The sequence below is a fragment of the Labeo rohita genome, chromosome 3 (genome assembly GCF_022985175.1).
Source record: "Labeo rohita strain BAU-BD-2019 chromosome 3, IGBB_LRoh.1.0, whole genome shotgun sequence".
Lineage (NCBI taxonomy): Eukaryota > Metazoa > Chordata > Actinopteri > Cypriniformes > Cyprinidae > Labeo > Labeo rohita.
The window spans coordinates 2485239-2511325 of NC_066871.1; the positions used below are offsets into that span (position 1 = coordinate 2485239).

Sequence of the window (26087 nt, forward strand, 5' to 3'; positions counted from 1 at the left end):
AGGCCATCCTGCATTTATTTATATAAATTATCTCATTTTTTAATTTATTAATCCATTCCAAACATCTATCTATCTATCTATCTATCCTCTCTGAAAAAACACAATTCATTCAACTGTTTTTACAGTGTTGTTCGGCAACAGAAATAAATTTCAGTGTTTAATAAACACAATCGAGAGGCCGTAAATCAGGAAAGGAAAACAGCGGCTGGCAGCGGCATGCACTTTCCCAAGTTGAGCTCTTAACTGCAGACACCGACCGCGTCTTTATTTATGCGGAGCATGACGAGAGGCTTAAGGCCAAATATACAACACAGTAGGGCACGGGGTCACGCGGCTATGACATCATCTCAACACAAACACGGCCTGTGTCGGCCGCCGTCACCACGGAGAACAAAAGCCCGAGGCCACGCTCGCATTTCACTTCTGAAGACAACCTGCATGTGTGCGACACCAGAGCGGTTTTACTCATATAAAGTCACTAGCAGTCTAGCATTTCAACACTGATTCAGAGAGCTGGAGGAAGACAGTGAAAGTGCTTGTAAAAGAGAATAATGAGTGGTCTCCGTACCACCCTTTGACCACATGAAAGCCGCACTAATGACAGGGCTGGAGGAGCACAAGTGTGTGTTTCTGCCTGCATCCATCTGTGTGCGTGTTAAATGCATAAAGTCTGCAAGTCTTATGTCTTTATAGAAGTGTCAGCAAAGTGCAACATAGACGCATGCATTCAGCAAACACACTGCAGGCATGCAGCGTTCTGCACATACTTAACGTGTTTTTACAGTATTGTGGTAACAAATCTCAAGAGGGCAAATCTGTGTGCTATTCAAGCAGATATGCATCTACATATGAACATGCATGCACTGAAAAACTGATCTGATGCAAACAATTTTCAATCAGAAATGGCTAGCAAATTTCACAATTACAAAGAAACGGCAATTTTGAAGTACAAAACCTGCAACTGAAAACTTTTTTTCTTTTTGTTAAGTGGGAGTTGCAATGGCTCTCTACAGAAATTAAATTGGTGAGGGCTCTTTAATAGCTCAATTGTTTTAGCCAGACACAATCAAGATTAAATGGAAAGCAAACAGACGTTTAGGAAACTGCTTCTTACAAGGCTTCTCACATTTCTCAGATTTCAATGATGTTTGAAACCATGCACAGATTTGCCCTGATACAGTACCAAAATATGTAATCAATAGTAAGAAATCTCTCTACTTACTTCAGCTCTATACTCTTACTGTACGACAACAATGCCCTCATTTGTTTCAATATTCATTTCTTTATCTAAAAGAAATTTTAGATAAAACTCCAAAGACAAAGTTGATTGAGAACTATTATGTCTATTAAGCTACAAACAGGCAATCGCTGCAATTTAAGTTTTTCTCTGGGCCAGTTCCACAAATACCTCATCAACCTCTAATTTCACTGGAAAAACATCAGAAATCACAAGTTTATGAACATACTGGGGTGAATTAGCTCAAACAACGTGCCGCAGGGTATTTCAGTGCACAAACTACCCGCAATCCATTAGAAACAGGCACAGAATACACAGAAATAGCACTGTGCCTCGAGTATTGACATTCTTTTCAGCAGAAATCCATCACATCTATGCAAATGAAGCTTACTATAACTTTTGCAATATTCACAAAAGCGTTTGCACCTGAATTTCCTTCAGAGAATCTGTGCTAAAACAACACATGCAAATAACAGTTATTATAGTTAACTACAACTGAAACTACATTTTAAAAAGTCAGTTAAAATGAAGTAAACATTAACTGAAATGAAACATAAAAACTTAGGGGGGAGGGGTGGTTCAGCTAGTCTCCAAAGCAACATTTATAAAAATGTTATAAAAAGTATTATAAAAACTATATAAACACGTTTAAAACACACACACACACACACACACACACACAAAATGACTACTAAAACTGACAAAAACAAAACATACAACAAAATTACAAAATTTACTAAAAAAATTAAGAAAAAAATACAGAAATTATTAAAAAATATTTGAATGATTAAAAATAATATTAAAACTATAATCTCAATTATACGCAGTGTTGGGAAAAGTTACTTTTAAAAGTAATGTATTACAGTTTTGCGTTATTCCCTAAAAAAAACGTAGTTTTATAGAAAAGTAATTTGTTACGTTACTTTTGCGTTACTTTTTAAATCTGGGCACTAACTTTACTTTTAACTCTTCAAAAATAATGTGTCACTTTACTAGTTACTTGAAAACAGTAATCTGATTACGTAACTCACGTTACTTGTAATGCATTACCCCCAACACTGATTATACGTGTACACAACTCTTTCTTAATGAACACACCCTCAATATACTAAATTAACAAGAACATTTAGGCCAAAATAAAAACTTTGTCATCATTTCCTCACCCTCATGTCATTCCATATGACTTTTTCTTCTACAGAACACAAAAGAAGATATTTTTTGACTGAACAATGAAAGCCAGTGGGATCCAAAACAACTCTAAACCTCACTGACTTTCATTGTATGGGCAAAAAACAAACAAAAAAAAAAACGCTGCAACAGCGCTTTTTTTACTGTTCATGTTCAAACGAAGAAAGTCAGTGATTTGGAAAGACATGAGGATAAATAAATGACGACAGAATTAAAGTATTTGGTGAACTTTCCCTTGAATATATGTGTATGCAAGATCACGCAGAGACTCTTCCTAAAGAGAACACGCATAGTCTACGAACAGATGTCTTCCTCAAAAATGTCACCACGGCCACATCCGCTGCAGCTGACCTCTAAATGCGTGTATACACATCTGTGTGTGCGTGTGTGTGTGTGTTAAAGAGCATTCAAATCGAGCCTGGGTGGAGACGGCCAAGTCAAGCAGAGGAGAGACCCTGAAGAGAGTGAATTTCTAGCGAAAGCATGCTTTTAATCTGGCCTGCTCGGGGTGAGATTCGGCAGCTTTGTCTCCATATGATGAACTGCATGTGTAGGACACGAGTGTTTACCGAGAAAACCACAGAGAGACAGAAAGAAAAAAAAAGCAGGATGGAAAGGAGAGCACAGGAGTGAAATCCTGCTCTTTCTCACAAACACCTTGTGAAAGAACGCAACCACAAAGAGCCTCTGTGTTGCCGAGCGTTTCGAGCGGAGGTCTAACCAGGACAACTCCTCAGAGAGAGCAGAAAATAAGCGGAAAGAGAGAGAGAGAGAGAGCACGAGCGAACGAGTGAGAAAAAGAGAGGCAAAGTGAGAGAAATGTAGTGTAAAATGTGAGAAGGAGAGAGCAAACGAGGTTCGAAAACCGTTAGAGTGATTTGATAACCGGAAAAATGTGTAATTTGAGACTGTTTGAGTTGCATTTGGCTATCAAATTACCCTGAAGGAGCACTGAGACGCAGACTTTGCTTGAGTTACTTTGGTTTTGTGTGTCACCTGTGGGCAAATTAGAGGTTTTCCCCCTCAAAAATGAAAGCAAGTCGACCACGGAGCGAGCGAGCGAACAAAAGCTTCTTTATTTTCCCAAACTGTAACTGTGAGAACAGTTCTGAAACATTAAACTGTGTCCTATCACAAGTCAGCATCAAAAACTGAACCATGATGTCACAGCTTATATAAAGGCAAATTCTGTGGCTGCGTTTGCTAAATAATCATAGGCCAATAGCGGTGTGAGGCCCTTCACAGCTGTTTTTAAGACGATAGAGAACTCTGACCACAATAAATACTCGACATTCATGTGACTGATGGCTAAATTCACTTGTAGCTTTAACTATTCATTCCAGCTTTTAGTGTGTATACAGATATACTGACATTAAACAACAAAAGCAAAATAAATGGTTTAAATGCAGTGGATTTAGACATAAAATGATAAATATGTAGTGTGAAATATAGACCAGTTGACAAAGTAGAGATTATGGATATGCAGTATACTAATACATAATGTATAAGTATACGGTTGGTAAGATTTTTAAAATTAGTCTCTTCTACTTACCAAGGCTGCATTTATTTGATTAAAACCCAGTAAATATTGTGAAATATTATTACATTTTAAAATAGCCATTTTCTATAGCAATATATTTAAAAACGCAATTTATTCCTGTGATGCAAAGATCAGTTTTCAGCATCATTACTCCAGCCTTCAGTGTCACATGATCCTTCTAATTTTTTATTTGAAACATACATCTTACTAAATGTCTTCACTGTCACTTTTGATCAATTTAAAGCATCCTCGCTAAATAAAACTACATTAAAAAAACTTTTCTACACATTCAAAGATAGGACTTTAATGTAACACAAACTTACATTTGATGAAAGAAAATAAAGAAATATAGGAAAAGCAAAACCTTAGGCGTCCTTGGGGCCAAAACCACAGATTAAAATCTAACCACAAAAGTAGGCCAGAAAGAGATCTACTCCTCGTGTGCATGTGTGTGTGTGTGTGCACGTGTATATACACATTTACGTTCAGCTGCTCTTAGAATAAACACAGACTCTTACTTTGAATCTTAAATCTTTGCTGACGACTTCTGCGAGGTTTAATTCAGTTTAACGTTTAATGCTAAACAGGCCTTGCTATAAAAAAGGCCCTTGTAGTATAATGTATGATGTATACAACATGGACGTTCCCAGAGTGTGTTAAAACAAGTGCAGATCATTTCACTAAAACAACACATCAGGCTGCCAAAAGTGTCATTGTTTTCACTGATTTATTTACAGCTACAGACCGTACAGCTGTACATAATGATGATGTGCATCTTATCTCTCAGTATCTGATTCAAAAGAAGTTCTAACAAAGTTCTGGAAAAGCATTTCTATAAAATCCACTCAATCATGACGCTAGCGGCTGCATACCTCGCTTTCAACACGTCATCAGACAAAGCTCCTCCACCACAACTCCATGTTAGATGAACTCTGAGCAATTAATCAAGCCCTTACATTATGGAAAAAAATATCTAGAAAATCCACATAACTAATTTTTAACTAGAAAGGTTTAAAGTCCTTAAAGGCAGATAGAACAACAAAGAATGATGAACAGAACCATGGATTGGACTGGATAGGATGTATGTATGCATATACGTATGTATGTATGGATGGATGGATGAACATATGGATGGAAGGACAGATGCCTGGATGGACTGGTTGGGTGGGCGGGTGGATGGACTGGTTGGGTGAGTGGATTGGATGGGTGAATGGATGAGTGGGTGGGTGGATGATGGATCGATTTAATAAATGGGTGGGTGGAATGGTTGGACTGGATCAACTGGTTGGTTGGATAGATCTAGTGAGTATGTGGATTGGATGGATGATGGACTGATGGATGGATGGGCTGGTTGGTTGGTTGGTTGGTTGATGGACGGTCTGGATGAATAGACGGATGGACGGACAGACTGGTTGGGTAAGTGGACTGAGTGGGGGGGTTGGATGGATGGACTAGATGCATCGATGGATGGACTGGATGGATGGGTGGGTTGGTTGGTTGGTTGGTTGGTTTGATGGACGGACTGGATGGATGGGAAGATGATAGACTGACTGGATTGATTGGGTGGGTGAACGGACTGGATGGATGGATGGATTGGTTAGACGGACTGTTTGGGTGGATAAACTGATGGATTGGTTGGTTGGACGGACTGGTCGGGTGGATGAATGAATTGGATCAATTGTATGGATACATGGATGGACAGACTGAATGGATGGGTGGATGGATAGACCGACTGAATTGATTGATGGATTGGTTGGGTGAGCAGACTGGATGAATGGATGGATTGGTTGGATGGACTGGTTGGGTGGATGAATGAATTGGATCGATTGTATGGATGCATAGATGGATGGGATATATGGATGGATGGACGGGTGGATGGACAGATGGGAGGATGGACAGTTTGGTTGATTGGGTGGATGAAATGATTGGATGGATTGGTTGGTTGGGTGGATGGACGGACTGGTTGGGTAAGCAGATCGAGTGGGAGGATTGGATAGAAGGATGGACTAGATGGATAAGTTGGTTGGTTAGTTGGACGGACAAACTGGATGTGTGGGTGAATGGACAGATTGATTAGATTGATTTGATGAATGGATTGGTTGGGTGGGTGGATGGACTGGTTGGGTGAATGGATTGGACAGAGTGGTTGGGTGGATGAGCTGATGGATTGGATGATTGGCCGGATTGGTTGGGTGGATGAATTAATAGGATAGACTGGATGGAACCATAGATGGATGGACGGATTGGTTGGTTGGTTGGGTGGACGAATTGATTGGACAGATGAACAAATGGATGGTTTGGTTGAGTGGGTGGATGAAATGATTGGATGGATTGGTTGGTTGGTTGGTTGGGTGGATGAATTGGATGGATTAATGGATGGATGGATGGATGGATGGATTGGATTGATTGACTGACTGGATTGATTAAAGTTAGACCTTACAGAGAGATAGAATGACATTTAAAACGATATATAGAACTATATAAAGACAGAACAACAGAACAATATAACGTCAAGCTTTTCAATATGACTGTTTCGAAAGCAACATTCATCAACAAAGTAGGAAAAAACTGTGCGCCAAAACTACATTGTATGTGTGGTCTTAAACTTTCTAAATCCCCACAATGTGCAGCAGTAACATAAGCAAACAGAGCTGTGGATTCATCACCAGCCTTTCAAAACCACTTGCACACCCACAATCAGAGCCGACCACACTGGACCGACAGCCAGGAAAGCCCCCGGTCTGAGGCCCGTCCTAGGGGTTCAGGGTCCCATCTGTGTTTGTGGAATAGAGCAGGGAACACACAGACCCCCAGCATCAGGTGTGAAGTGGGTTCAGCTGTTCTGGGACATGTGTGTGGTGGGGGGGTCTGGGATGGTTTTGCCCATATGTGCTATCTGCAGATGCCGTTTGTTGTGGCCTAGTCTTGCACTCTGACGCACATGTGCACATACAGTATACAGACACACACACACACAGGCACCAACACGATTTCTTGTATCTCTGGTTCAAGGAGTCACAGGGGATAATGTTGACTGAAGAGAAAAACAGATGAGAGGAGGAAAACAGAATGATAATATGAACGGAAACATGTTTGTAAGGGAACGTGTAGCTGCTCCACAAACTCAGGGGGAAACGCTCAGTCACTATTTTAGTTTCTATTAATATTTAGCATTTATTTTATTTTTATATTTTCTGTTTTAACTTAAGTTGAAAAATGCTTTTTTTGCTGTATACAATAACAAAAATCATTATTTTTGTTATGTAAATAGTGCCTTATTAGTGACAAATACCTGTGGTTTTATGTGCATAAACAAAGAAATTAATTGTGGTCTTGTCTTCCCACCTCAAGCTTTTTCTTTTCTTTTTTTTGCAAAAAAATAGCCAAAATAACACAAAGCTGCCACAAATAAATAATTTGAAATATTGACTAAATTTAAACAATATAACAATAGAACTGTTTTTGCTTTCTTCTTTTTTTTTTTATTATTTTGCTAAATAATGTTCAGTTCAGCAGTTCCGAAAGTCAAGTCAGTAATAGTACTTTTTTTAACAGAATAACAACCTTACACTCTTAATGGTACAGAAAAGAGCAGCCTGAACATTCTGCCCAACATCTCATTTTGTGTTTCACGGAACAAGGAAAATAATATACGGCAAGTAAACGATTCGGTTGAATAATTTCTTTAATGTTCCTTATGATATATTTAAAATCTCCTCCCTAGAGAGAGAAGGGGAAAGACAGAGAGGGAGTGAATGGGGCATTATCATCAGAGCAGGTAAGGTTCAGAGGTTCAGGACAGCACTGTAATTAAAGCGGCTCTATAAAATTAGACTAAATGAGAGCAAGAGACTACAATAAATCTGCTCTAATCACTGCACCTGCACTGGCCGTCCTCTGAGTGTGTGCGAGAGAGAGAGGCAAAGACTGGAACGGCAAGACGTATCAGAGTAAACAGGGGTCTGTACAGGTTGTGAATGCTGCAAGGGATTATGGGACAGTACAGAGACATTCCCAACAGAAACATACTACAACACAAACACAAAGTTTAATACACTCTCCATCCATGATGTAGATGAGTTTGTCTGTTTATCTTAACAGATTTGGAGAAATTTAGGATTTCATCACTTGCTCACCAAAGGATCCTCTGCAGTGAATGGGTGCCGTCAGAATGAGAGTCCAAACAGCTGATAAAAACATTAACGTAATCCACAAGTAATCCACACCACTACAGTCCATCAATTAACATCTTGTGAAGTGAAAAGCTACATGTTTGTAAGAAACAAATCCATCATTAAGGTGTTTTAACTTAATTATAGTCGCTTCTGGCCAAAATACGAGTCCATAATCCATAAAAACGTTTCCTCCAGTGAAAAAGTCTATCCCCTTTTCTGCCTCTCACATCAAAATCCACTGACACATTTGCTTGGAACTATTCTGGACTGTTAGAATTATGTTTTTGCTTTTAAATGGTGCGGTTAGGCTGATATCAGATGACAGCACCCATTCAGGATCCACTGGTGAGCAAGTGACGTAATGACAAATTTCTCCACATCTGTTCTGATGAAGAAACAAACTCATCTACCTCTTGGATGGCCTGAGGGTAAGTACATTTTCAGCAAATTTCATTTTTGGGTGAACCATTCCTGTAACCTCTTAGTGACAGCATAAGCGATGCTTGACTTAGCAAACACCACTAACCAGCAGCTTTACTTGCATATATTTTAGTGCACTCTCTGCAAAGTCAATTACATGCACAATGAATTCAAATCTGGAGGAAAATGATTTTATTAGTTACATGAATACCTCATAAATCCGAAAGAATAAAGCTGCTTTTGTGCGCGTGTTGACAAAAGCCTCTGCATCAAAGCCCGGGCTAATAGGTCATAACATGATAAGTGGAACAGGAAGAGAAATTCACAGCCGCTCTCTCTCTTTCACTCTCTCGCGCTGCTCAGCTGTGGAGAGACGTAGCCGCTTAATTTATTTATTCCATTCCCATTAATTAGAACGTTTGCACTGACAAAACAGGCAAAAGGAGGCATTAGCACCTAGTTTACACTCCGCGTCCCTGAGCTGCCCTGATGCATTTTTTCTCTCGCTCACGTGCATTTACACACACACACACAAAAGCACAAGCTTCCACACAGACGCGCTGCTCCAAGCAAACATCCATACATTAGCATTCACATATAGCACCAAAAAGCCCTAAAGCATTGTCTGAGAAATTTCTGAAACAACCACAAATTTGTTTACCACAATAAAAACTATACTGTAAAACTTGAAATATTTGATGGAAATGCGATCATGTGTGTGTGTGTGTATGTATGTATTGCTACTGATTTGCGTTACCTTTCAGAAGTGTAATTCTCTCTGTAAAAGAACAGAAGTACCACGGTAATCTGATCACATCACTGTACTATAGCACTGTACTATGGTACTTTTCAGTAAGAAAGCTAATAAATCTACTGTATTACAAAGCTACCAAGCAGAGACAGTTGGATAAAAGTGTTAAATGAATAAATGTTTTCCAAAATTACCATGTAATTTTTCTCTTATTATAAAACACTTTTTGTAAGGGAAAATGAACTAGCAGGTCAAATATTTACTATATCACCATGGTACCATGTCAAAAATGTGGTAATTTATTAGTATTATTTATTAATATAATTTTTCGGAAGGGAAAACAAACTAGCATGTTAAATATATCTCAACCTTGGTACCTTCTTAAAAAAATACTATGGTAGTTCCATAGTATATTACTTTATTTGGTAACACTTTACAATAAGGTTTATTAGTTAACATTAGTTAACTACTTTAGTTAACAAACTAATACTTAACTAGCATTTACTAATGCATTATTAAAATCACAAGTCGTGCTTGTTAACATTAATGCACTGTGAATTAAACTAACAATGAACAACTGTATTTTCATTAACTAACATTAAAAAAGATTAATAAATACTGTATTAAACGCATTGTTCATTGTTTGTTCATGCTGGTTAATACATTTATGGAACCTTATTGTAAAGTGTCAACCAAAATTCTCTGTATTATAATGGTACTATGTTGTGTCATATTGGTAAAAGTGTCTGTAAATATGTAAAAAACCTGTTACTACCAATTTTTGTATTATTAATTAAGCAGAAATTCAAGTATTTACTAATATCACCAATGTATCATGTCAAAAAAACACTGTAGTTCCATAGTATTTTTGTTATACTCTAAAAAGTTAAATATGGGTGAAATATGGACAAACGCAGTGATTTAGTTGTTTTAACCTAGTGGTTGGGTTAAATGTTTAATGTATATTTAACTGAACTATTGCTTAAAAATTACTATATTTCTTGCTTAAAATGAACTTAAAATAGGTTGGAAATGAACATTTATTAATACGTTAAATGATTGAACATTCATTAATAAGTTAAATATATAATAATTAAATAGTAAACATTTTTAAAATTGCTTATTAATAAATGTTCACCTTTTGACTACAGTTGATGCCTCTAGTAATTCACAACCTACTTTGGGTTCACTTTAAGCCAGCCATAAAGTAATTTTTAAACAATAGTTGAGTTAAATAAAACTACCCAGAAACCTGGGTTAAACATTTAACCCAATCACTGGGTTTGTTTATATTTCACCCAAAGCATATGATGGTAAATACAAATCAGCAGCTGTTTCTGTAAAAAAAAAAAAAAAACTTTTCTGTATGTAAAAAAAGCAATTGCATAAAAGCAGTCCAAAAACTACCATGGTAATACCACCACTGTACGTAGTGTACCATGGTAATTTTGTGCAACCCAGCAGCTCATAAATGTAGTGCATTACAAAGGTGTTAAAAAAAAAACAAACAGTACTAAAAAGTACTTTTTGTTGTCAGTGTGTGTCTACTGTTGCAGTGATGAAACGGCCCCATGGCCACGACAAAACGGAGGTCTCGTTAGACCGGCGCGGGCTTCATCCCCTCTCTCTCTTTCGGCCCGTCTCTGTGGCGAACAAAAGGCGGATTCTGAGAGCGGCAGGAGGACCCCTGAGGAGAAGAAAGCCGCTGCACTCCAGCGCTGTGGTGAATGAGGTCTTTTCACCAGAGTCCTGTGCTGTTTACTCTAGTTCAATAATAGCCCTCATTTTCCAATCATTATTCGCTCAGTCTGACTGCCGCTATTAGCCTGTCCGGCGTGTCACTCATAGCGCCGTACACACCCATATGAAAATAACGTCACGGCGCGGACACACAAAAACACACATCCCTCTGAGGGCTTATGTCAAACTCTGTGACTCTCATCAGGTAAAACCCGGTTGTCAAAAGTGTCATGCGCTAATGCTGCCTTCAGCTGGTTCTCCTGACACACTTTAGAAGTTAAAAAGCATAATTTTCGAACTTTAATTCCGCTGGCGACAGTTTGACCATTGGGGTCAGACGCCTAAGGGGTGATTTCGTGTAAAAATATATGTACTTAAACACGATTAGCTGGATGATCTATCGAAGCTGTATTTTTTCACGTCTAACATCCCAGACAGAAGCCCGGCAGCCAAAGTCAGCGCTGCCAAACTCTCCATTTTGATTTGGAACGCGGCTTTCCCAGCGTATGGGATCGTTCGCTGCGGCCAATTTCTGAATCATTAAAAAAGAAAATTGCTCAAAAAAAAAAAAAAAGCGTCGTCCTGCAACACAAAACGAGTGTATATTTCTATACGGAATTGCGAGAGATGTAAAGGCTTGTTTTCCCGTCGGCGCCGTGACGGAGGTGTTAAGATGGCGAGAGAGGGAGGACGTGTTCGGAGGAAAGCAGAGGATAGGGCCTGAAAAAGCGGGTTAAATGGAAGGAGAGGCTGGGAAAGAGAGAGGGATGTTGGCAGAGCGTGTGGCGTGATTTGAAAAGCCGAGATCCGTGCGCCAGTGCCAAACACACACACCAGTCGAAGTTCCCTTCGCAGACCGGCTTTTGTTTTCATTTTGGCATTTTACACTGCTGTTCCATTCTGTGTTTTAACAAATGCAACAATGCAAATAATAACATTACTAATAATTAATAGTTGATCAGGAGGAGAAGGAGGATTCATTTGGTGTGGGTATTGCTGATATAATCTCTTTAAACTGGTTAGCATTATTTCTGTTTAGTTATATGTGACCCTGGACCACAAAACCAGTCTTAAGTAGCACGGGTGTATTTGAAACAACAGCCAACAATACATTGTATGGATCAAAATTATCACATGAAGTAAAAAGGATAAGATATGAAGTAAAGATCATGCTCCATGAAGAGATTTTTTACATTTCATTTTCATTAAGACCATTAATTCATTTTCATTATTTATCTTTCTAATAATGCATAAATCCCAATTTCAAAAAATGTACCCTTATGATTGGTTTTGTGGTCCAGGGTCACACATGTTTATGGTTCCGGCATATGGGGCATTTCGGTTTTACCTCTGTAGGTTTTATTTTCAGATTTATTTTCCATCCAAACGAACGGCCGTAAAGAAAAGCAGAACCAAGCCAAAGTCAATCCTTCTCCTCCTTCAACATTTCTCCTGTTTTTCCATTTCATCTTCGTCGTTTCCTTCTCATCTATTCTGCTGTTTTAGACTTTTTTTCCTGGTGACGAGATTGTGCTACATGACTTTTTGAATATTAGAGGTAAAACAGCTCAAATAGAAAGCTTTTCAAACACACACTTCTCATGCAGTGTGTGTTTTTCACATATCATAACTGCTAAGTGAATTATTGTAAATATCTTTAGGAAAATTATTATTTGTAGATTTCACCTATACATATTAAAGCAAAACATTACTATATTATATGTGATCCTGGACAACAAAACCAGTCATAAGTAGCACAGATATATTTGTAGCAATAACCAACAATACATTGTATGGGTCAAAATTATTGATTTTGGATATTAAGTAAAGATCCATGTTCCATGCAGATATTTTGTATATTTCCTACTCTAAATATATCAAAACTTTCTTCATTTTTAATTAGTAATATGCATTGCTAAGAACTTAATTTGGACAACTTTAAAGGTGATTTTCTCAATATTTAGATTTTTTTGCACCCTCAGATTACAGATTTTCAAATAGTGGTAACTCGGCCAAATATTGTCCTATCCTAACAAACCATACATCAATGGAAAACTTATTTATTCATCCTACAAATGATTTCATAAAATTGACCCTTATGACTGGTTTTGTGGTCCAGGGTCACATATATAAAAATAGTTACTGAAAAAATAATGTTTAAAATTATGTAATTTAAACACTTCTATATTAAAATGCATTCAAAATAAAAAATAAAGCATCTAAAATGTGATGTTAAATTGAAAGATTGTATTAAAATAACTATAAAACTTAATTTATTTTGTATTATGTATTTAGTTAAAATTTGATTTTATGAAATTATGGATATATTCATTGAAAAAAATATATACACATTTTTTTTTTTTTTTTTTAATATTTAAAATAAAAAATTACATTTTTCCTGTTATCATTGAAGCAGATACTCTCATTTCCAAACAAATGAGCTATAACACACAGGTTTAAAAATCTTCTCATGTCATTTTAAAAACAGCCAAATGCTAAACCCAAATGTACTACTATATTTTTCCAGCACCTGTAATTAAACAAACTCTCTCACACAAACACAATAAACACAGGAAAACCAGCTTCCTGAGTGTGATCCAAGCAACACCTTCACATTGCTGAAAGAGAGTCGAAGTACATCCAGCTCCAAATCAAATCAAATGTGAAGGTGACCAGAGTGGCATGTCAGCGGTCAGTGCGGGTGACTGTCTGCTGTCGGTCTGGTCACGGGCCTCAAAGCCTGGAGCAGCGGGAATCTGTTAGCGGCCCACAACACCTCGATTACCAGCCAAGAAGGAACGTTGCTGCCCAAGGCCTGACGGCAAGCAAACTTATTGCTTTTGTCACTTGTGAAGGGACTCAAACGCTCAGCTTAAAACATCCAGAGAATATTAACTATAAATGTAACGTTTGCAGCTCCCACCGTCATCAAACACCCACAGCACAAAATCCGTCTTTATTTTTAAACTCCCGCTAGAAATCACAACACCTCTGTGATATCTCTAACACCTTTGAAAGCTGTGGAAGCGATCCTGAATAGATGATTCGCTGTGAAACAAGTGATTTAACGCTTGACCGCACTTTAAGAGTCTATTGTCGTCCAACTATATACATCCATTTCCTTTTCTGAAAGGAAAAGGCCACCATTAGTTCCCCTCCTTTCAGCGTCTATCCCTCTCTCTCTCCTTTACAACACAGAGCTGGATAGCCGTCGCCTGACTACAGAACTTGGCATTGCGGCCGGCGTTTTATCGGCTGTCTGAGCTGGACACAGCTCGATTAGAGATGAGAGCAGGCACATGTTTTTATCATGACTGCGCGATAATGGAAGCCGTATGACGTGGCGAGCTCCAGAGATGACTAACCCGGGAGAAAACATCCATCATTCTGACAAACAGAGAAGAAAAATAACAACTTTTTTTTTTTTCTGGAGCGGCGCAAGACGGCCGATCCGAGATGCTCGTGAAAAACTCCCATTAATCATCATCATTAATACAGCCGACGTACGGCGAGAAGACCGAGCGTAATTACGGCATCGTGCTCCTGGGTATTTAACCGGCGGAGTTTAACGTCATTAATCGCTCCCGAGGGGCGATACGACACGCATCTTGTCAATAAACCACTAAACAACCGGACCTGGAGTGTAAATTATACACGAGTCGTGCCTCCTGGTCCACAGCGTGCAAATATCACAGAACGTGTAGTTGTTCGAACGCTGGAGCCGAAATGTAAACGCTGATTTTCAGAGACAGCAAAAGCAGGAGTGATCTAAACCAGGCCTGGTTTTTGGCAGGCGCTCGCCGTTTAAAATTGCAGTCGAAAAATAAATGCAAATGTTTGCTTTGAGAATAATCTTTGCAAAATACAGACTGCGTAAAAAACAGGGTCTGTCAGTGTTTAAAACGTTGCAGTAATATTCCCTCAATATGGTAAAGCGGATGTGGCCGGAACAATGAGCCATCGGGCCGCTTTAATAGCGTCCGGATTAGGACAGGAGATTCGGCCGGGTCAGCAGGAGATAATCTGAGTCCTGGCATACCGTTAAACAGGAAAAGAACGGCACGGTGAACCGGCTAACTGACGCTGAGTTCCACACGGAGCGAAAGGGAAACTCGGCATGGGCAACAAAATCTCTTTCGGAGCCCCTGCCAACAAACAGAATTATGGCTCTGTGTCACAACAAAGGCGAAAACCGCCGTCAAATGTTGCCTGTTCACATATTCTGAGTGCACAGATAATAGCTAAATAACTGAGCTGCCGGTAAATAGCTGCAAATATAATATTCTGCTGTTTGTGAGCGTCTCTTTCTGTGTTTTCTCAAAAACTGACGCCAGTACAGCGACCAACATACCGTACATCTGACAAATAAAAGCTTGCAACTGCAGCAAAACCACAGCCACCAATCCTAACATCACCAACAAAATACATAAAAATAAATAAAAAATAATTTAATATATTTTAAATAAAACACTATTAAATGAACAAACTATCACTGTTGTAGTAGGTGCAGAAAGCGTTACTCTAAGGATTTATAAATAATATCTAATTTATTCATTATTATTATTGTTAATAATAATTAAATAAAATAATTTCATAATTTTAAATAAAGTAAGAAACGCATATTAAATGAACTTACTGCTGTAGTAGCTGCAAAAATGTCTCTTTACGTGTTTAGAAATTCTATCTATCCATTAATTAATTTATGTATTTATTGTTGTTAATAAATAATAATAATAATTATTAAATATTTTAAATAAGGTAAGAAAACATTAAAATGAACAAACTTACTGCTGCAGAAAGCATTACTTAACATGTTTAGAAATAATATCCATCATTATTTATTTTTTATTTATTTATTTATTTATTTTTATTTATTGTTGTTAATAAACAACAACAACGCCAATAATAATAATAATAAATTAAACAAACTTAGGGCTCTAGTAGTTGCAGAAAGCATTACTTTATATGTTTAGAAATAATATCTGTCATTTATTTGTTTGTCTGTTTGTTTATTGTTGTTAATAAATAATAATAATGTATTAAATAAAATAATTAAATATTTAAAATAAATAAAAACAGTAAACGAACAAACTATTGTTGTAATAGATTGCAGAAGACATTAAGTGTTTAAATATAAAATGCTAGCAATTCTTATCTTAATTAATAAAAATGTTTTATACATAAATATATTTTAGATTATATTTACTTATTATATTTATTTAGAAAAATGCCAAAAAAACAAAAATGTTGCACATTTTATAGACTTACATTCTATTTAAGTCTGTATTTACCATTGAGTTCCATGAAAGTCATTTAATTGCTAAGAATTTTAATGTGAATGTTTTAACTTTAATATCTAATTTTGACATTTATTTTAATTTATTTTAAACAAAAACAAATAGTTTCATAAAATACATAAATTAAGAGTGTAAATCAAAAGTAAATGCTCTGTCTATGAGAATGCAATTGTTCTTATTATTGGTGTGTGTATTTAAAGGCAGTAGTGTAACTAACCAGTGTGTATGTGCATGTGTGTGTGTGTCGTTGGCCTTCACACCACACCAGCTGGGAGAAGGCCAGCTGTCACCGCCACAATACACAACCTGACATTTACACACAGACGTACGCACAACTATCAAAGGCATGGTTGAATTATGCTACACACACGCTACAGCATACATAACCTGCAAACCAGTTCACACACACACAAAAAGTCAAGCAAAATACCACAACTTCACACACACACACCTTCAAGTTTCATCGAAACCACACAAATAATCACAACACTCACAAAGAAATACACAACAAAGCCTGCATTTGCATATATTTGCATTCAAGTGCATTTCTGGAATGCAGCCCGGAACTGAATTGGACCGTGTTTCCTGAACCGGGTTACGCAGCAGTGCGTGCGTGACTCACCTGGCGTGTGGACGAAGTAGGCCAGATACAGGTCCAGTTCTTTCACGGACACTCCGATGTGGTGCGGCTGCACGCAGAGGCCGTGGTTGGAACACTGCGGCGACTTGACCAGCCTCTCCCCGTCCGTGCTCTCCAGTGGGCTTCCCTTGAACAGGATAACCATCACCAGGTCCAGGCGCCAGACCTTGTCCGCTTGCCGCAGGCAGTCGATGCGGCGGATCTTGCCCTTCTGGTCGGGGTTGGACAGCACGCAGCACGGCGGCTTCTTCCCCGTGATGGTGAGCACGAAGTCCTCGCGGAACTCCGGGCGGATGTCTTTACGGAGCTTGGCGAGCAGACGGGACGCCCACTTCTGCTTGATCTCGGGCTTCTCGCCCAGGAGTTCGTCTTTGACGGCGCGCTCCTCGTCCTTCGTCATGCGCTTCTCGTGCTTCTTGAAGTACTTGCGCTTGCGGGCCTGGAGGTTGAACCAGGTGTAGGAGAAGGCGCGGACGTGTGGCAGCAAAGCCTCGATGAAGGGATGAAATTCATCCTGTTGGATTGAAAAAAAAGCTCATTTTAGAGACTTTTGTGGAACTTTGGAAAAGGATGCATTGCATGCAATCACATTTGCTCATCTGCAAATACAACCCTGGACCACAAAACCAATCTTAAGTAGAACGGGTATATTTGTGGCAATAGCCAAAAATACACGGTATGGGTCAAAATTGCAGATTTTTCTGTTATGCCAAAAATCATTAGGATATTAAGTAAAGATCATGTTCCATGAAGATATTTTGTACATTTCCTACAGTGAATACGTATATGTATATCAAAACGTAATTTTTAATTAGCAGTATGCATTTACAACAACTTCATGTGGACAAATTTAAAGGCGATTTTCTCAACATTTTGATTTTTTTCCACCCTCAGGTTCCAGATTTTCAAATAGTTGTATCTCGGCCAAATACTGTTTGTTTCAGAATTTCAAATAAACACTTATGTCTGGTTTTGTGGTCCAGGCTCACAAATAACAATTTGATCTTGATTTTGCATTAAAACTTTTTAAAATAGCATAAATAAAAGAGAATGCATGCTGGATTAGGTCCATTTGAACATATTTTAAGTTTTAAGCATAGATCGGGTTTCAAAGAATTAAAATATTTGCCAATGAGGTAAATGTAAGAAAAAACAAACTTAATTCAGTGTGTTTTAACAATTTTGTTCCTCAAGTACATTTATCTTGTTTTAAGGATATTTTTACTGGAAAACAACTAAAAACACAGATTAAGAAAATTGTTTTTAGATTTTTAGACAGTGTAGAAATCAATTTGGTCCAACTTGGAAAAAAAACGAGTTATTTTCAACTGAAATAATATTGACTTACATCATTCTATTTACATTCAATTAAACCCATTTGATTGTTATGAATTTTAATGCCAATTTCTGCTTTTAATATCCAATATTGACATTTCTTTCAATGCTGACCAAGCATAAAAATAAATGAATAAAATACATAAATGAAGACTGAATAGAATGTAAATTGAAAGCAAATATGAGCATGTGATCAATTATTATTTTCAACTGAAATATTTATCACAATAGAAGCATGCATAATGCAAAATCCCTTTAAGTGCAGACGCAATTACTCTAGCTAAATGCAAAGACTTTGTAAATGAAAGTAAATGCAAACTGAAAGCTAAACGAGGCTCTTTTTCAGACAGTTTAAACATCGCAGCGGCTGTGCAGGAATTCCGGGATTCTGCAATTCACAGAAAGCAGCTTCTTTAGCTCAAGTCAGGCCAAGAAAAGCTTGGCGATCCCCACGGCAACGGAAGACTCATTCAGCTCTCCAATAATACCTTCACCACACAACGCTCAGTGACAAAGCCTAAACCGCGCCACGGTGCCCCAGTGCCAGGGCCACCGTGCCCCAGACCCTCTCCGCCAACTCTCGCCACAACAAGACCGCGGTTAAACTGCGTCCCTTCAAGACCTGCCATCAAATCCTCTCTGCGGGCTGCTGTCGTGCAGAAATCCAGGCATGTTCACATTTCAACAATCGAGAAGGCAGATAGCACGGTGAAAAGCACACGCTGCAGACAGGAGCAGAAAGAGAGAGAAAGGCTGGTAGTTACCATTTTGCACTCTCATCATAAATTTGGCACGCCGTTCAGGATGGGAAAAAAAAAAAATCCACCCGCACCAGTTCTTTGCCACTCACGCCGAAACAACAACTGCTGGCTTGGCAAAGACGAAGAATTGGCGACCAAAAAAAAAAAAAACTTGGGTAAAAAGGAAAGAAGTCTGGAGACGCTCCAATTGCCGGCGGAAAGAAGTTAATTTCAAGATCAGGAATTTTCTTTTGCTGTGCTTTGCGGTTCCAGGTAAAATTGTTTTTTTAAAAAAAAATAATTGCTGGGGGAAAAAAAAAAAAATTAAAAGTGAAATACAATAAAGGTGTGTGTGCAAGAAAAAAAAAGCAAAAACAAACAGAAAAGAAACAGCGCTCAAAATAAATGCTTTCGCTTTCCAAATAATTACAAAAAAAAAAAAAAAAAAATCTAAACAATGCCGAAAAAAAAAAAATCCTTGGCAAAGCGCAATGAGTGTTTTCTTAGATCTTTGGATCCGGCAGAAAACTCAGAGAGCGCGGCACACACATAACGCAGGCACACGCGCGCACATGCATGCACACTCCTGCGACGAAGGGGGGCCGGTGGGGGGGGAGCTGGCTAATGCAAAGCACAGAATACGGGCAGGAAAAAAAAAAGAGAACCGAATCAATGTTGGACGAGCTCGCAGGACCGCTGGCAAACCCAAGTGCTGCTGCTTTTTTTACTCCTTTTCTCTCCAACTCTCTCTCTCTCTCGATCGCTCGCTCGCTCACTCTCTCTCGTCCTCTCCGCGTTCTTTCCTTAACCATTGCCTGAGTCTTTGCCAACACGAGTAGGGCCCACCTATTTGGCAACAAGATGCCTGTAGCTCAGCCAATACGTTAGCTTGAAGAGCTGAAAGGGAGGGGAAAAAGAGGAGGGGGGCTGGTGGCAGAACGAGAGAGAAAGAGAGGGAGAGAGCAAGCGAGAGCACGCAGTCCAGTCCGGTGGTGCACAATTTGCCACTTTGACAAGTTCCGATCCACCACCGAGGCAAAGTTCAGCATCCCATCAAGCTAGTCATGGCAACCGTGCTCTTAAGTCTGGGTCGCGGTCGCCGCGGCTTGCGTAATGCCACCTTGGCACAGGGCGATGGGAGAAAGCGCACGGCTCGCTCCGAAACTCCCAGCAGACCCTGCAGCCGGCAGCTGCTCGTGGATTTAAAGGCCGAGACAAAGAGGAAAGCGACCGTGCACCCCTCGCTCCCCGTGTGCATCTCTAATTTAAAACAAACATATGCTGTGTTTGTCTGAGAAAAAGAGGAGAGCGGGCTGAATGCAGCAGGCCGAAGGACCTGCTCACAAAACTTTGAAAAGTTGTTCGGAACGACGTTCCTGCAAAAACAAAAAATCAATTATAACAAGTTGTGTCAGCTCCAAAGTCAAGCATAAGCCATTTTTAGAAATTAAAAAATGGCTCAAGCACTAATGAGTGTATAAAATCACTTCAAGCTCTGTTTTGTCATTTTAATTGCGCAAATTTTAATACGCATCAGAAATTTGCCAATGAACGCTCTGAAATGCTTTTCAAATGTCATGATTTTCTTGACTGCTTTGACTGGGAGTGTAACTGCTGGCTTTTATTTTTTACATGCAATCATAATCATCTATCTGAGTTTTGGGAATACTTTAATCTTGCGATCAAAAAGAATATAAAACAACAGCTGCTTACAGCATAAACTAGAGCAGAGATTCCTAGAGATATTCGGATCTGAAACCACGAGACGAAACGAGACGTAGACAGAGCTGTTGATCAATTCTTGTTGACGTTTTCTCTAAATTAAAAAAAAAAAAAAAAAAAAAAAAAATCAGTGAATGACTGCTTGGATGCTGTTCTTCCCACAAAAAAAAAGGGAAATTGATTTGAAATGCTGGATTAGCAAACATATGCAAATATCTCTTAAATGAGAGACCAAGAAAACATCATTGGACGGATGTATGGTGATAACGCTCTCCCGTCGCAGTAAAACTCTTCATTAGTGCTTCCTCTTTCAAATCGGAGCCTACGTGTCAAAACCAACACCTGCTTGAGGTCTCTAATAAGATGCTAATTGAAGCACACAACCAGAGGAGAGCAGAATTTGTTTATGAATGCATTTGTTTCAATAAAAGCAGCACCTTTATTTCAAACAATCCCTTCTCTGTTTGAAACACAGCCCTTAATGGCTTCCTCTAGTGCTACCAGTGCGAGTATGAGATAATTAGCTTCTGATCAACATGTGCATTTGAAAATTCACTTGCCTGAAGCACAATCACTTATTCTATAGAACGGCGGCGACAGAGAATAAAGCGTTTTACAAAGCAAAAACTTATCAGTACTTTTCAAAGTAATAGTTGTATTGATTAAAACTAAATTAAATGATTAAAATTATGCAAATAGTATTAATTTAAAAAATAAGTATTACTTAAAAATGTGACCCTGGACCTTGCGTAGCACGGGTATATTTGTAGCAATAGGCAAAAATACACTGTATGGGTCAAAATTATTGATTTAAGAAGTAAAAAAGATGTTCCATTAAGATATTTTGAAAGTTTCCTACCATAAATATATTGAAACTTAATTTTTGATTAGATTTGATTTAGCATTGCTAAGAACTTCATTTGGACAACTTTAAACGTGATTTTCTCAATATTTTGATTTTGCACCCTCAGATTCCAGATTTTCAAATACTTGTATCTCGGCCAAACATTCTCCTATCCTAACAAACCATACATCAATACATCAATGGAAAGCTTATTTATTCAGCTTTCAGATGATGTATAAATCTCAATTTCAAAAAATTGACCCTTATGACTGGTTTTGTGGTCTGGGGTCATGTTTTATAAATCAAAAACATACTCTAAGTAATATTTTAATTGATCACAAGCAAGTCAAACTATTAAAATTACGTAAACAGCATTCATTTAAAATAAATATTAGTTAAGAATAATAATTAAACTGTTAGCTATACTTGAAATTGTCGTTAAACAAATATCCAGCCTCCAAAATCCTTACCTACGACCCTAACACAAGCCAGATTGTTATTTCTGCCAAAAAACATTATAAGATACCAAAGGGCACACAAACATTTCTATTTCAGTCTTCAGCACCGTGAAAATTGTAAAAACAAAGACGCGGGTTTAAATATTCCGTTTCAAACTGACAGTTGCGGCTATATTAATACGCCAGGTTGCTTGGCAACCGTAAATAGCCCACGGTTATTAGGCTAATGAACTATATTACTTGGCGGAAGAACTGTTCGTTGTTGTTATTATTATTATTATCAATAAAACTAACTATTTATTGAACACGTGTGCACTGAATCACACACTCTTCCTGCCGTTTAATAAACGCACTAAGTGTTAAACCCTTTTACTCATGGGCCTGTCATCTATTTTAAGCATTTTTCAAACATATAAAAAGACAAGGTTTCAGCACAAACGTATAAGCTAATGAAATGAATAAAGTTTTTTGTAATGTTCATAACGTAGCAAAACATCGCTTATTATCAACCTGTATCAGTCCTGAGTTTGTCCTGTCATCAAAACCCCACAAATGGCCTGCTTTCTCACATAAACTCCCTCACGAAGCTCCTTAAAGAGGTCAGGGAAATCCTGAAATATGTTTAACAGTTAGCAAAGCTGTGTTTAACGTTCATCGACTTGTTTTTTATCGACTAGCCAGGTAACATCAGCAGCGCGTTGCACCTGCGCATCACGTCCGCCATTTTGACCACAGATGATGAGGAGCAAAGATTTCTGCCAGCTCAATTAAAAATAATCGCTATGTTATTTTTCTCCCTTCGCCTGTTCCTACAACATTAATGCTTAAAAGAGAGAAGACATCATCTCTCAAGTGTGTGCCAGCAGTCGGATGGAAATGAACGAGCTGGAAAGAGCGTTCGGTGTCGGGCGCCAGAGAATCATTTGTGTTAGTTTGTCACTGACGGTAAAATCAATTAATAATAACAAAAACACACCCAAGCACCTTCCAATCGATTCAGAAAAAATCTGTTTGGCCAAAGGAAATTACTTGATTATCCAAGCACGCACAGTTTTGAATAATGTAGGTTGTACTACAAAAATTAGCCTACGTCGCGTAAATTATTGGCTTGTTATTATAGCCAATGCTTTTTTCTTGGCATAAAATGTTCAAAATACATATTCAAGTCACACCGGTAGCCTAATAAAATGACAAGCTGCGGTAGGACAGATAAAGGAGGAAATCTTGTTTTTGTAAGGCCTATTATTCAAACTTCTTTCTTAATCAAAAACTTCAAACTTAAACTATTTTGTTTAGATATTCGAGCTTTATAACAATAGCAGCCTGCATTTCACACTGAAAACTTTGGCAAAGTTACCTACACTATAGTTCTATAAAGCAAAGTGTGATCATTAGGCTACCCTAGTTTTACTGAGCTGGCGCGACAATAAAGAAAAACCATGAGGAAAAAAAAAAAATCATAAACACTGGAAGCCTAAAACAAAAACACACAAAAGAGTCTCAGATCTCCGACTGGCGATTCAATCAAATAGAAGAAAGCGCGGTTGTCTGTGGTAATTGAATATTGATGATTTTTCCTGATGATTCCTTTCGGATGTTTTCTGTTAAAACGCTCTCAACGATTATTTATTCGCTGATTTAATATAATGATGTCGATTCCATGCGCATTTATCAGGTTATTTAGAGGAAAGGAGAGAAGACCGTATAGGCTCCTGCACGAAAGACGAATTCGATTACAGTCCAGCGCTTTAAAAATAACTCTTAACAACTGCACTGACTAGTCTAGCTTAAATACGATTTTATTATATTAACAAGAAACAGATTTAAACGAAATGTTAGATAGAAGGCTAATAGAATCTCCTGTAATATCAATATCCTTGCAACAAATAAGATCATTTTGTGAGATACGCAAAACCGGAGGAATGAGAAAATGCGACTGTGATTCACAAAAACAGAAAAGCAAATAAAACACATCCGTTTAAATATATAATGCATTTACCTCGCTTTTCAGTGCCAGCAAACTGATTTCGCACAGCAGACTTTGCTGATATTTATAGCAAGGCTTTTCTTTTTTGATATTATCAAAGCATGATATTGTTTTATTATATAAATAACTCAGCTAGTGAAAACAAATATATTGTTGTGAAATATTATTATATTTTGGTCAGTGTGAAACCAATTTAGCTTTAATGTTTGAAAAATATCAAAACCATCAATGTCTTTATATTTCAGTAGGGGGAAATGAACTTGTCTTAGATGAAATATGTTTAGATCTAAAAAAGATTTTATTTATTTATTTATAAAATTAGGCTGAAAGCTGAAACATCATGAAAATGTTTTTACCAAATGAAAAAGAAGAGAAAAAGAGATTTTACCTTTAAAGCTATAAAATTTGAAGCACATTAATGAATTATTGATTACTAAAAAATCTGATTTAATTATTGAGATACGTTAATCATTTTTTGTTGTTCTGTAATATATTTGTTGTTTTTCCCATGCAAGTTTAATGAGAAGGATTTGGGGGTTTGTTGGTTGCCCGCTGTGCAACCGTTGTCCGTAACCCTCCCTGCGGGTGTGACCCACCGTGACCCTGAAACGCCATAATGAAGACAGCCGTGATGGCTGATTCTGCCCTCTTTTAGGAGAAAGACACTCTGACAATACAAAAAAGTAAGAGACAAAGAGCCTGTTAAAATGATTTTTCATAAGGGGAAGGAGGCAGGCCTCGAATGAGACAGTGAGAGACAGAGTAAAAATGTGATAAATACCAACATGACAGACGTTGAGGGAGGTGGAGGCCGTGGAGAATCATGTGCTAACACACGCTATCGTGAGGACGCCAGTCCAGACATGCCAGCGTGCCAGCGTGGACAAAACCATGGCGGTAAAGAGACAGCTGACCCACACACACACACACACAGCCATCTATTGTGTCTGACACTGGACACACTCTCACACACACGCTCATGTATAACCTCACACCTCGGAGACGTGGGCCGTGTGTGAACGTGTGTAAGCGTGAGGTTAGAGCAGGTGTGTGTGTGTGTGTGTGTGTGTGTTGGCACAGGTGAGGTTCGCCCCTCCTCTCGTGCCGATATGCTGCAGGTCTGTTTTGATTTCTGAAAGACATTCTGAGATGAGTCAGGCACGGTAAAAACTCAGCTTTCGCAGTGACGAGTGACATCAGCGGCTGTCGGCGCAATCAGAGACACACCTGCAGATTTATATGCGATTCTAAACACGTGCAGTTTTATACTAGCAGCTGTGAAATAGGGGAGTTGTCACACATGCAAAATGTTAATAAATTCATTAAATAAAATGTCATTTTGCCAAAACATTACTTCTCTATTCCTGTGTTTTGACTTCTTATTTTTGGGCTTTCGTTAACAATGTTGTGCTTCATAATTGTTTTACTCTTTCATTTTACCTGGAAAAAAACTATACATGATGTAGGCCTTATAATAGCTGTTAATTTCCATTGTGACAACTTACCTCATATAAGCAAACTACTAAAAAAAAAATAATAATAATAAAATGAAAACTAAAAATAAATAAATAAAATTATTATTATTATTAATCAAAATTAAGTAATAAATGAATAAACAAACAAACAAATTAATTAATTAATTAAAAAAAGTGTGTTACATGATTTGTATCTTTTAACTTGGGCAATTAGGGTCAGTAATCTTTTTAGTTAGTTTTTTTTTTTTTTAAAGAAATGAATATTTTTGTGTTGAATATTAATTTGGTGAAAAGTGACAGTAAAGAAATTTATAACATTACAAAAAAATTCTGTTTCAAATAAATGCTGTTCTCAACTTTATATTCATTAAAAAAATCCTAAAAATGACAGCATTTGACAGACATAAATTACATTTTATAAAATATTTCAATAGAAAATTATTATTTTAAATGATAATATTGTTTTCACAATATTACTGGTTTTTAAATAAACAAATAAATGTGTGTTTATTATTAATTTTTATCAATTTTATTTTTT

At 37.7% G+C, this 26087-nt stretch overlaps 1 protein-coding gene across 20 annotated transcripts in view; it reads right to left on the bottom strand.

The window, feature by feature from the left end:
- nfixb (nuclear factor I/Xb) overlaps positions 1 to 26087 on the bottom strand; it is a 184454-nt gene that overhangs the window by 105128 nt on the left and 53239 nt on the right. For 7 of the 20 annotated variants that reach the window (XM_051105473.1, XM_051105481.1, XM_051105480.1 and 4 more), the window contains exons 1-2: positions 18812 to 19071; positions 16971 to 17502 (exon numbers count right to left, since the gene is read on the bottom strand). In XM_051105473.1, coding sequence (XP_050961430.1) covers positions 16971 to 17502; positions 18812 to 18952 — 673 coding nt within the window. In that variant the 5' untranslated portion in view covers positions 18953 to 19071. The other 13 variants (XM_051105484.1, XM_051105482.1, XM_051105470.1 and 10 more) reach the window with 6 other exon arrangements.